The sequence below is a fragment of the Delphinus delphis genome, chromosome 6, assembly GCF_949987515.2.
Source record: "Delphinus delphis chromosome 6, mDelDel1.2, whole genome shotgun sequence".
NCBI lineage: Eukaryota > Metazoa > Chordata > Mammalia > Artiodactyla > Delphinidae > Delphinus > Delphinus delphis.
The window spans coordinates 47,423,222-47,435,686 of NC_082688.1; the positions used below are offsets into that span (position 1 = coordinate 47,423,222).

At 34.2% G+C, this 12,465-nt stretch overlaps 1 protein-coding gene across 2 annotated transcripts in view; it reads right to left on the bottom strand.

The window, feature by feature from the left end:
- Positions 1-5,178: 5,178 nt before the first annotated feature.
- Positions 5,179-12,465, bottom strand: part of C6H9orf85 (chromosome 6 C9orf85 homolog) — a 64,755-nt gene continuing 57,468 nt past the window's right edge. Inside the window, exons 3-4 of one of the 2 annotated variants that reach the window (XM_060014633.1) lie at positions 6,129-6,148; positions 5,179-5,621 (exon numbers count right to left, since the gene is read on the bottom strand). In XM_060014633.1, the coding sequence (XP_059870616.1) occupies positions 6,130-6,148 (19 nt within the window). In that variant the 3' untranslated portion in view covers positions 5,179-5,621; position 6,129. Of the gene's footprint in view, positions 5,622-6,128; positions 6,149-7,839; positions 9,211-9,690; positions 9,802-12,465 lie in introns of those variants that run through there. The other variant, XM_060014632.1, reaches the window with a different exon arrangement.

A 12,465-nucleotide genomic window follows, 5' to 3' on the forward strand; every position in this document is an offset into this window, starting at 1 on the left:
AAATTGAAGAAACATAATTTCAAGAATACTGTGAACTCAGTAATAATTTTAATTGAATTTGCATTTAACTAATCACATCTACACATAAAAATAGTAGATACATATGTAAGATGTATTATTTATTCAGTCTACTGTCAATGCTGAGTGCACATGTGGATTCATAGGCTTCTTGAATACTGGTGGGGTCAGTAGCCCCTGACTTGAAACTTCTTCGAAAATTTTTCATCTCCTAATGCAGCACTGAACCAAAAAAAAGCAAATTTACTACTTTAAGTTCAGTTCCATGGTGTTTTAGTCATCTCTGTAGTCCCACATGGGGGCAAAATGTACTTAAGTGGATCATGGAAAAAGAGAAGTCGTATGACTGGAAAAATACAGAAAGTTTGGCTGGTTGGATGCTTGTTCAGACATACAATGGAACTGTTTTGTGGATTCCTGTTTTGTCTCCAGTCCATCCCCAGGGCCCATTTCAGTTGTAACCAGTCGTGTCACTACAGTTCTCCAGCACAAACCTTGTATTAGGTGATCATGACCATGCAGAGACAGCATACTCCCGCAATGTCTTCCTTCCTCTGGGATTTTCATTTTCTGTAGGATATCCTCTCAACTTTACAGACAGTGGCATAACGTCATTAAATATTTCCAGAACTACCAGTTGAGGGCTTCCCACATATAAATCAATCACTTAATAGGATCTGAAATGTACTATTTTCATTGCCAAGAAATGGATTCCAAAATTGTTTCCAAATTATTTATAAGAAACACTTGTTTGTTTCAGCAAGTCTTGTTTTTGTCACTGTCCACTAGCAGCCGCTCTTGCTGCACCTGCCTTGTTCAGCTGGTAGTCACAAATGTTGCAAAGGCGAGAAACATCGGAGAAACTTATTTTTTAAAACAGTGTGTAACTATTCAGTTGTACTTCCAAATAGTATGTTCAGTACGCTCTTGGATGAAGTATAATAAATACACTATTCTCCCTGTGTTTCCAGATGTTCTGGACACTCTGTAGTGTATCGATTATATATTTTTCTAGAATAACAATTGGACCTATTGCTTTAAATTCAGAGCACTTCATCAGGAAACGTACTGAGTATACTATTTGAAAGTGTAAATAACATAATTTAAGTCAGTTTATGTTTCCAATTTTCGTGGACATGCTGTAATATCCTCTTCTAAGGGACGTCAGTTTTGTCCGTAGAAGATCATCTTTCCTAACCTCAGCTGGTCCTGGCAATTTCCCCAGGGCCAATTCATTTCCTGTATCAGCCATTTAGGTCATTGTTCTCCACATTACTGTGATTTTTGTTCATAACACTAAGAGAAAAAAATAACTTTTACAGATTAAAGAAAATATACCCCACAAATAAATTGTGACTAGATTAAATAAGTGAAAATAAAAAGTAGAATAAACAATAAAAATTACAAACAACTACACAAATAATGTTGTTTGTAATTTAAATATGCAAGCTTATAATTTAAATAAAAGTTCAGTGTAACGGAATATGCTTTTCTAATTTATTTTGTATTTTTAATTCATTAGCTAATTTTAAAAATATAAATTTTTTGATCATTTGATTTACTAAAGTTTCTCAGTTCCTGTGTCTGTGTGATATTAATTACGGCTGGCAATATGGTATTACTTAGTTTTAACAAAGAAATGAAGGGCAGTTTATAAAGTTGTTACTGTCAGAAATATTTTTTCTAAAGCTCACTATTGTACTCACAAATTTATGGATGTTATTTTTTTAAAAATAAATTTATTTATTTATTTACGGCTGCGTTGGGTCTTTGTAGCTGCATGCGGGCTTTGTCTAGTTGCAGCGAGCAGGGGCTACGTTTCGTTGCAGTGCACGGGCTTCTCATTGCGGTGGCTTCTCTTGTTGCGGAGCTCGGGCTCCAGGCACGCGGGCTCAGTTGTTGTGGCTCGCGGGCTTAGTTGCTCCGAGGCATGTGGGATCTTCCCGGACCAGGGCTTGAACCCATGTCCCCTGCATTGGCAGGTGGCGTCTTAACCACTGTGCCACCAGTGAAGTCCCTGTATGTTGTTATTGAAGGGCCTATCCCTCACAAATACTAAAAATAGCCGATAGCAAGCCTGACATGTCTTATTACAAATGGAAGGGTTTGCCTCTTACTTTCAGCATGCAGGAATTCTGTATCAAGGTTTCTTTTCTCTCCCCCACCAAAGAATTTTCAGTTTACCTATGTCTCACCCACACAAAGCATCTTGGGATAATTTGAAAGAAAATGTCTAAGCCAAAATTTAAAAAATAATATTTATAAGCTCTATGAATAGAGCACCTATGGGCCAGAAGCTTTATAGATACTGTATTTAAACTAATAGCAATCTTATACTGTAGAAATCAGTCTTCATTTTACAACTAGGTAAAGTGCACAGAAGGTAACTTCACAAGGAAATTGGCCAAGGGTCATAAAGCTAGTGAAGGAGCAGGGTTAGGGTTCAAACAGATCTTTCTGCCTCCAAGTCTCTCTGCCTGCTACTCTTCCTGACACCAAAATCCACATTGCTTTATTTCAAGGAATGGATCTGCTAATGGTATCTATTAATTTTTTTAAATTAAGTACTATAATTACTTTTGAATTCAGATAAAATTTAGATACAATAAAGTGAACAAATCCTAACTGTTAAACTTTATATTTTTAGATACTTCTGTAACTATCCTTAGATCAGGATAAGGGCAATTCCAGCACCCCAGAAGTTTCCATTGTGTCCCTTCCTAGTCAATACCACACTCTCAAAGGTAGCCACTATTCTGATGTCTATCATCATTAGTTTTGACTATTTTTGTTCTGTTTGGTTTTGTTTGTTATTTGGGGTTTTTTTATTTTTGGCCACGCCGGACGGCCTGTGTCATCTTAATTCGCCAACCAGGGATTGAACCCGCACCCTGGCAGTGAAAGCTCTGAGTCCTAACTGCCGGACCACCAGGGAATTCCCAGTTTTGATTATTTCTGAACTTCATACAAATGGAATCATAAAATATATAATCTCGTGTTTGGATTCTTTTGTTCATCATTATCTGTGAGGTCCATCCACGGATAATGTATAATTTTAAAATGTTAATTACAAATTAATGTTTATGTTCAATTCAAAGACATTTGATTTGCCTTAGAAAATAGAAAAAAGTTATTTTTAAATATTATTTAAATAATATAATTTAAATATTGAATATTTGTATTTAATTTATATACTACAAATTAATATTTCTGGAGGTTACAGAAACTTCTAAACCAAATTTTGATGGAATATTTTATCAGTCAACTTTTGAACACTAAGGTACTGTTTGTAATTTTATATCCAATATAGTTTTTAAAACCCTCCATATTAGCATCAAGTACCAACTATACATTTTATAATGCAAACTATTTGATTTGAAAGGAAACATTTTTAAGATTATAAATTTTTTTTTACTTTTAAGATTATATAGAAGTAACTGATGTAACCTTATGTGTAGTTTTATGTAATGATATCTTTTGAAAACCTGGTATTTTAATTCCTTAAAAATTAGTCTTATTTAAGAGATTTGGGGATGCATAATTTTTTCCACAGTTGTTGATGAAATTGTGCAGCTCATTAGCATAGAGCTAAGTAATCCCAACGTACTCCCCTGACTCCATAAGTTTGCCAGTAAAAATTGTGCAAAACGAAAAAAAAAAAAAAAATTGTGCAAAACGATCTTGCAACATTTAACATTACTGACAAATTTGAAAATAATGAGTGACAAAAATTCTATGCCACAAGTTATATGGAGGATATCTATAATCTTTTTATTTTTAAAAAAATGTAGCTTTTAAACAGGGCAATCATTCAGTACAGGACTAATGTTACGAGAGAGGGAAAAGACCTAGAAGGAAAGGATAGAGGTGTGTTCAGGTTAATGTTGTTACACATTTCACTTAAGAAGAAAAGCGTTTAGGAACATGGAATATTTGTAATTTTGCACAAATGTGGTTGAAATAATATGGGCTTTGGAGCCACATAGACTTGGTTTGAACCTCAGGTTTATTACTTATTATCTTTTTGACTTTGGCAAGTTACTTAACCTCGAGCCTTAGGTAAGTCACCTGAAAAATGGAGAACACTAAGAATATTGCTGTTTATCTTTTACAATGAAAAAATATATATAAGCACCAAGTACATATAACAACTTTTTACTCTCCTAATAATTATTACCATATTAGGAGATAATCACTACAACTTACCTTCCCAATACAGCTACTAGATATATCCAGAATTGTTTGCAAACACCTATATTCCTTCCATTATGCAAGTAGCTCTCACAATAACAGGGCATCACTAATTAGGAAGATCACAGGTATTATGATTCATATATGGAAATCAATAATCATGGAGGAGAGTACAAAAAAAGTGACTTGAATTCAGGTATATCAGCAGTGGCTAAAAACTTAAGCTCTCTCCAGTGATGCCTGGGACAGTTCTTCAGAGAAAAAGAGAGAAAAGCTCTAAATTTTCTCAAATAAAGGAATATGAAAGTGTGGCAGTGGAAATGACTGTCAACAGAGCCCTGGAATAGTAGTATGAAAAATAGTGGAGTTATCCAGTCAGCAACTCACATATTTTTCTTAAGCATACTAACCCTAATAGGCAGAATGGGGTTTGGGGTCAGATGATCATGTAGGTTCAAAACCTGGACCTAAACACTTTGTGGATGTATGTCAATTTATTTAATCTCAGTTTCTCATCTGTAAATGTGGATAATGATAGTTATCACTATGCAGGGCCATGATATACATTCAAGGAGTTTATCATGTAAAGGGCTTAGTTTAGAGCACTGTCAGAATACAGTAAGCACTCAATATGTGTGCCTGTTGCCTTTCAGGACACCCTTTCTTGGTTCGCCTACTTCTCTGGTCACTCCTTAGTCTCCTAAACTGCACACATGCAGGGCACAACTCCAGGAGTCCTAGCAGAGAACAGCTGCTGTGAGGCTGAGAGGTAGGCAGAGACTTCAGAGGTCACCCAGTGTTGCAGTCTGGGCTTACCCAGAGGGGAGATTCCTTGGTGAACACCAGTGGCATTAAGACCTCAGAAAATACATGCTTAGGAATAAAAACAATACTCAAGGAGTAAGAGCCAGGAATAAGTGTGAAACTGAAATAGACCACCCCAAGCCTAAACCCAAGTTTTGACAGGATCAAGGTGATCTGCAGTAATTTATTTTTCAGAGGAAGTCTCTATAATGTATCATCCACAATTTCTAGCATACAATAAAAGTTATTAGATATGCAAAGCCAGGGGTAGTGACCAACAATCAAGAGATAAAATAATTAGTAAAAGCAAACAAAAGTGAACAAGAACTTCAAAATAACTGTAATTAATAAATTAAAAACATAGAGAAAAAATGTACAAGATAGGTAGCACAGAATATTTCAACAGAGATAAATCTATTTAAAAAAAAGAATCAAATGAACATTTTAGAACTGCAAAATTCAGTATCTGAAATTAAGAATGTATTAGACGGGTTTAAAAGCATACTAGTAGGAATTGCCTGGCTGGTGGTCCAGTGGTTGAGACTCCGTGCTTCCACAGCAGGGAGCACGGGTTTGATCACTGGTTGGGGAACTGGGATCCCGTGAGCCTCATGGCCAAAATAAACAAATAAATATAAATACATAAATAAATGCACGTCCTTTTCACAGGGAATTATACTCAATATCCTGTAGTAAACTATAATGGAGAAGAATATGAAAAATAATATATATATGTATAACTGAGTCACTTTGCTGTACAGCATAAATTAACAGTGTAAATCAACTACACTTCAATAAAATTTAAAAAATAAAAGCATACTGAACACATTACTCCTGTTTATATAGAAGACAGAATTATGAATGCGAAGAAAGGCCAAAAGAAAACATACAAACAAACAAACACAAAAACAAATAGAAAAAAGAAAGCAGAGCATGAGAAAGACGTGGGACACACTCCTATGCATACAGAATGGGAGTGCTAGGAGAGGAAAGAATAGGAAAAAGCATATTTGAAGAAATAATGGCTAACGACTTTCCAAGTCTGTTCAAGGACATTGACCAACAGATATGAGAAACTCAGAAAACCTTAAGGAGCATAAATAAGAAATTCATACCTTAGAAATCAGTCAAATGGCTGAAAACCAAAGAGAAACAAAAAACATCTTAAAAGCAGGTTTCACATCATCTGACCTTCCATTACCTTCCTGATCTTATCTCTTTCAACTCTCCAACTTAATCACTCCCTTCCTTGCTGTCCCTTGAACACACCTGGCACAATCTTGCTTTAGAGGCCTTGTAGTGGCTGTTTCCTCTGCCTGGAACATTCTTCCCCAACATGTCTCTCTAGGCACCTTATTTAAAAAGACCACTTCCCATCCCCTTGTGCGCACTCATTCCCACCCCATCCATACCCTTAGACTCCCAATCACCCTACCATGCCTTATTTTTTTTCCCACAGAACTTTTCACCTTCTAACATTCTGCATTCCATATACAAACACATATATATGTTCTTCTGAAGAACATAGGCAAACAACCAAATTGACATCTTCATTACTAATAATTACTAATTATTTCATTTCCAGTTAATAATTACTAACTCATTACTAATATATATATACACACAAAATCACAGTAGCAATAATAATACCAGTTATTTAGTGCACTCATAGTTGGCACAGAAATATTAATTTGTACCAAGTCACACAGCTAGTAACTGGCAGAGCCAGGACTTAGATCCATGCTGAATTCCAATAAAAATAATTTTTAGATTAGAAAGGATAAGACCTAAAGATATGTAAATGAGCTAAATGTAACAATTAAATTTCAGTCTGTTGAAAAAACAAAACAAAATCTCTCTTAGCACTAAAGAATGAAATGCAGATATTAGTACATGTCACTAGGTGATGCTCTTCATTAAACTTCTCTCCTAGTAAGGTAATCTGAGGAATTATAACTCACTCAGATGGGGAAGAATTTATGCTAGGTCTAATAATAATTAAGCTGGCTCATTAACCACAAAAGTTACATAGCTCAGAAAACAAATTTACAAACAAAAAGGTAAGCCACACGAATTTATGGTAGAAAAGCTTTCTGTAGACTGTAAACTTAGAGGTTTCTATATCATAAACATGATATTCCTCTCTATTTATTTATTTATATTTATTTATTTATTTATTGCGGTATGCGGGCCTCTCACTGTTGTGGCCTCTCCCGTTGCGGAGCACAGGCTCCGGACGCACAGGCTCAGGGGCCATGGCTCACGGGCCTAGCCGCTCCGCGGCATGTGGGATCTTCCCGGACCGGGGCACGAATCCACGTGCATCGGCAGGTGGACTCTCAACCACTGCGCCACCAGGGAAGCCCTGTATCTCTACTCTTTTATGCTTAAAATATTTTAAAGTAAATTGACTATACACCCTTTAATATTTCAATATGTATCTCTCAAATAACATTATTACACCTAAGCAAAATGATTCCTTAATATCATCTATTACCCAAAAACCAATGGTCAATAAACATTAAAGGGGGCTCAGGCTCATTAGTAATTAGAGAAATACAAATTAATAAGACAAAGACATATGTTGCACACATATCTGACAGAAATTTAAAAGTATGATACCAAGTGTTGGAAAGGATGCAGAGCACAGGAGCTCTAATACATTGCTATGGGGAAGGGAGATAACAATCCTTCCGGAAAGACAGCATTACATAGTGCATAGTAATAGTGAAGATGCATATATACCTGATGCCCTCTACCACTGCTAGACACACCTAACAGAAACTGTAGCAAGAAACAAGACAAGTACACCAGGAAACATTTCAATCTTCTTCTATTACATACCTAACAGAAAATGTACCAAGAAATAAGACACTTATACCAAGAAACACTTAGTATTGTTTGTTATAGGAAAATTCTGAAATAACTCAAATGTCCCTCAGTATTAGAGAGGAAAAATAAATTTTGGTATGTAAATACAATAGAACAAAACAGAATAAAAAATGTAGAATAAAAATGTAATCTTAACAAATTAGAGCTCTTGCAACAACACGGATCAATTTCACAAGTTTCATAATAATGAAATAAGAAGAGATACAAATTAACATGCACAGTATAAGTGTGTTCATATAAAGTTTGAAACCAATGCCTGCCACTTATTTTCAAATGGTTCAGCAAATAAAAAATATATCTATATATCTATTCAAATATAAAGAAAATGTGGCAAAATGTTAACAATTGTGAATCTAAGTGAAGAGCATACAAAGGTTCATTGTACTACACTGCTACTTTTCTTTAGGTTTGAGATTTTTCAAAACAAAAAGATAGAAAAAATGTTCAAAAATCAGACAAAGCTAACTTATATTGTTTAGGAGTATTTTATTCACATGGGTGATAAATGTATGATTATTCTTTATGTGTTAAACTATACATATAGATTTTATGCATTTTTTTCTATATGTAAATTTCATAAGCGAAAAAAGTTAAAAATAATGTGATAAGATACATAAAAATATTTTCAAAGAAAAACTGCTATATACTTGTTAAACATTATTATTAAAAAACAAACTTTTTGTTTTACAACAAGCAAGCGTAAGCAAGAGGGATTTTGTTATGTGGGACATTAACCTGAGATCAATCTGTCAAAAGGTACCTCCTGAGGACCAATTTTTGAGGCTAGCAACAAAATAATGTCATCTGATTTTTCCATGAGATAGTTTCTATACAAGCATCAATTCTGAATCTTGCTTAATTTGATACTAGATAGTATATTCTTCTAAATAATTCCCATGAACTGCAATACGATACTCCAATACTCATTTTGGCAGATATACTAGCATATGCTACTTAAAAATGTATTATAAGAAAACTCTGGATGAAAGCTTTATCACTATTCAAATATCATACACAATTCATATTGTCCATGTATTTTCTATATGTTTTTCCAATGTCCTTACTAGTATTCCACAGTATTTTTTTTAAACCCTCAAAATTAAAGTTGTTCAGAATTTCATGCTTCCAAACTATCTTTTAATATAGTTATATCAATCCATCTGATTGTCTTCTTCTGTGTCATCTAAATCAATATCAAAATCTAAATCTAAATCATCACTTTCTTCATTTCTTCTGCAGCTTCTTCTGTGGCTGGAACGTTGATTATTTTCAACATTTTCTGTCTTTTCTGGTTCTATATTAAACCTAAAGATGGAAGAAAAAAACTTTATTTCTCAGGATTTCATTGTAGACTGAAAAGACTTTTACACTACATTTCTTGATTAATAGGAGCCTAATGAAATAAAGAGGAAAAGATCCTTGAAGATTAACTTAACTCAAGAGCCAACCAATTATAATACAGTTGTCAATAAAGTATGATCAAAGAAATTAACACATGATGTCCATTAAAGAAAAGAAGTTATATAATGAGTAATTCTTTTGTAATGTGTAATAAATGTGAACCTCATAAATATTTTAACTTTCTAAAAATGATGTTTCACTTTTATTATAACGATAGAAATATTTAACAATTAATTAAGATGTTCTTCCTGTTGGGTAGAACAACGTCTACATTAGTGTGACATTCTGCATCTTAAGACTCTCAGAGCAACTGAATGTTTCCTTAAAAGAAAATTCACATATTAATTAAAAGAGTAAATCGCAAACATAAAAAGAAATACTCACGGAATAACATCTTCTCTCTTTCCACATTTGGCACAAACTTCAAGATCACAGGCACATGGTCTACACATTATGTGATAAGAATCCTTCACTGTCTTTTGTAAACATTTAACACTAAAAGTAGAAAAGAAAATAAAATCTTAATTTTTTACTCATTATCTAAGGTTTATTTAATGAAATAAGGGGGTGTGTGGCTAAGTGTATAGCTGATAAGCCTCAATCTCAGATATTACTCTCATATGTTATTTAGATTAATTACATAGCATTTCTAGAGAACAGTGTACAGCTCAGAATAATAGTAGATTCTTAAAGCTTTTAAAAAATGTCATCTGCAAATATTAACAATTTTACTCCTTCCTTTTCAATTTGGATTCCTTTTATTTCTTTTCCTTACCTGATTGCTCTGGCTAGGACTTCCAACACTATGTTGAATAAAAGTGGCAACAGTGGGCATCCTTGTATTGATCCTGATCTTAGAGGGAAAGCTTTCAGTTTTCACCACTGAGTATAACGTTAGCTGTGGATTTATCATATATGGCCTTTATTATGTTGAGAAACTTTCCCTCTATACCCACTTTGTTGAGAGTTTTTATCATATCATTGTGTGCAATGCTTTTTTTGCATCTATTGAGATGGTCATATGATTTTTATCCTTCATTTTATTAATGTGCTGTATCATATTGATTGATTTGAGGAAATCGAACCATTCCTGCATGCCTGGAATAAACCCCACTTGATCATGGTGAATGGTCCTTTTGATGTATTGTTGAATTCAGTTTACTAATATTTTGTTGAGAACTTTTGCATCTATGTTCATCAGGGATAATGGCCTGTAATTTTCTTTTCTTGTGGTATCCCTGTCTGGTTTGGTAGCAGAGTAATGCTGGCCTCATAAAATGAGTTTGGAAGCATTCCCTCCTCTTGAAGAGTCTGAGAAGGATTGGTATTCGTTTTTTGTTTTTTTGTTTTTTTGGAAGAGTTTGAGAAGGATTGGTATTAGTTCTTCTTTGAATGTTTGGTAGAATTTACCAGTGAAGCTGTCTGGTCCTGGACTTTTGTTTGTTGGGAGATTTTTGATTGCTAATTCAATCTCCTTACTAGTAAGTGAACTTTTAGATTTTTACTTCTTCATGATTCGGTCTTTGTAGGGTGTATGTTTCTAGGAATTTACCCATTTCTTATAGGTTGTCAAACGTGTTGGCATACAATTGTCCATCGAAATCTCTTAAAATCCTTTGTATTTCTGTGGTACCTGTTGCAATGTCTCCTTTTTCATTTCTGATTTGATTTATTTGAGTTCTCTTTTTTCTTGGTGATTTTAGCTAAAGGTCTGACAATTTTGTTTATCTTTACAAATAACCAGTTCTGAGATTCATTGATCTTTCCTGTTGTCTTTTCAGTTCCTATTTCGATTATTTCCAATCTGAACTTTGTTATTTCCTTCCTTCTTCTAACTTTGGACTTCATCTATTTTTCTAGTTCCTTTAGGAACAAAGTTAGGTTGTTTAACGTATATATGGAATTTAAGAAAAAAAAAACATGTCATGAAGAACCCAGGGGTAAGACAGGAATAAAGACACAGACCTACTAGAGAATGGACTTGAGGATATGGGGAGGGGGAAGGGTAAGCTGGGACAAAGCGAGAGAGAGGCATGGACATATATACACTACCAAATGTAAGGTAGATAGCTAGTGGGAAGCAGCCACATAGCACAGGGAGATCAGCTCGGTGCTTTGTGACCGCCTGGAGGGGTGGGATAGGGAGGGTGGGAGGGAAGGAGACGACGCAAGAGGGAAGAGATATGGGAACATATGTATAACTGATTCACTTTGTTACAAAGCAGAAACTAACACACCATTGTAAAGCAATTATACTCCAATAAAGATGTAAAAATAAATAAATAAATAAAGTTAGGTTAAGATTTTTTTTGTTTCTTGACGTAAGCATTTACTGCTAGGAACTTCCTTCTCAGAACTGCTTTGTGGGTTAACATAAAATATATCCTGGAGAATGCTCCGTGGACACTTGAGAAGTGTACATATTTTGTTGCTTTTGGTTGGAATATTCCATATGTACCCATATAATATTGTTTAAAAGGCCATACTAACAAAAGCAATCTACAGATTCAATTCAGTCCTTATCAAAATTTCAGTGGCATTTTTCACAGAAATAAAACAAACAATCCTAAATTTGTATGGAACCACAAAAGACCCCAAATAGCAAAGCAGTCTTGAGAAAGAAGAAAAAAGGTAACAGCAGCACACTTCCTGATTTCAAACTATATTACAAAGCCACAGTAATCAAAACAGTGGTACTGGCATAAAAATAGACACATAGATTGATGGAACAGAATAGAGAGCCCAGAAATAAACCCATTCATATATGGTCAATTAATTTATAAAAAGGAGCCAAGAATATACAATAAGGAAAGAACAGTCTCTTCTATAAATGGTATTGGAAAAACTGGACAGCCACATGCAAAAGAATGGAACTACACCACTATCTTACACTATACAAAAAAATTAACTCAAAGTGGGTTACAGACTTGAATGTAAGACCTAAAGCCATAAAACTCCTAGAAGAAAACTGGCAGTAAGCTCTTGACATCAGTCTTGGCAATTTTTTGGAAATCATTTTGGAAATAAAGTCAAAAAAAAAATAAACAAGTGGGACTATAACATACTAAAAAGCTTCTTCACAGCAAAGGAAAACGCCAACAAAATGAAAAGGCAACCTACAGAATGAGAGAAAATATTTGCAAATCATGTATATGTTAA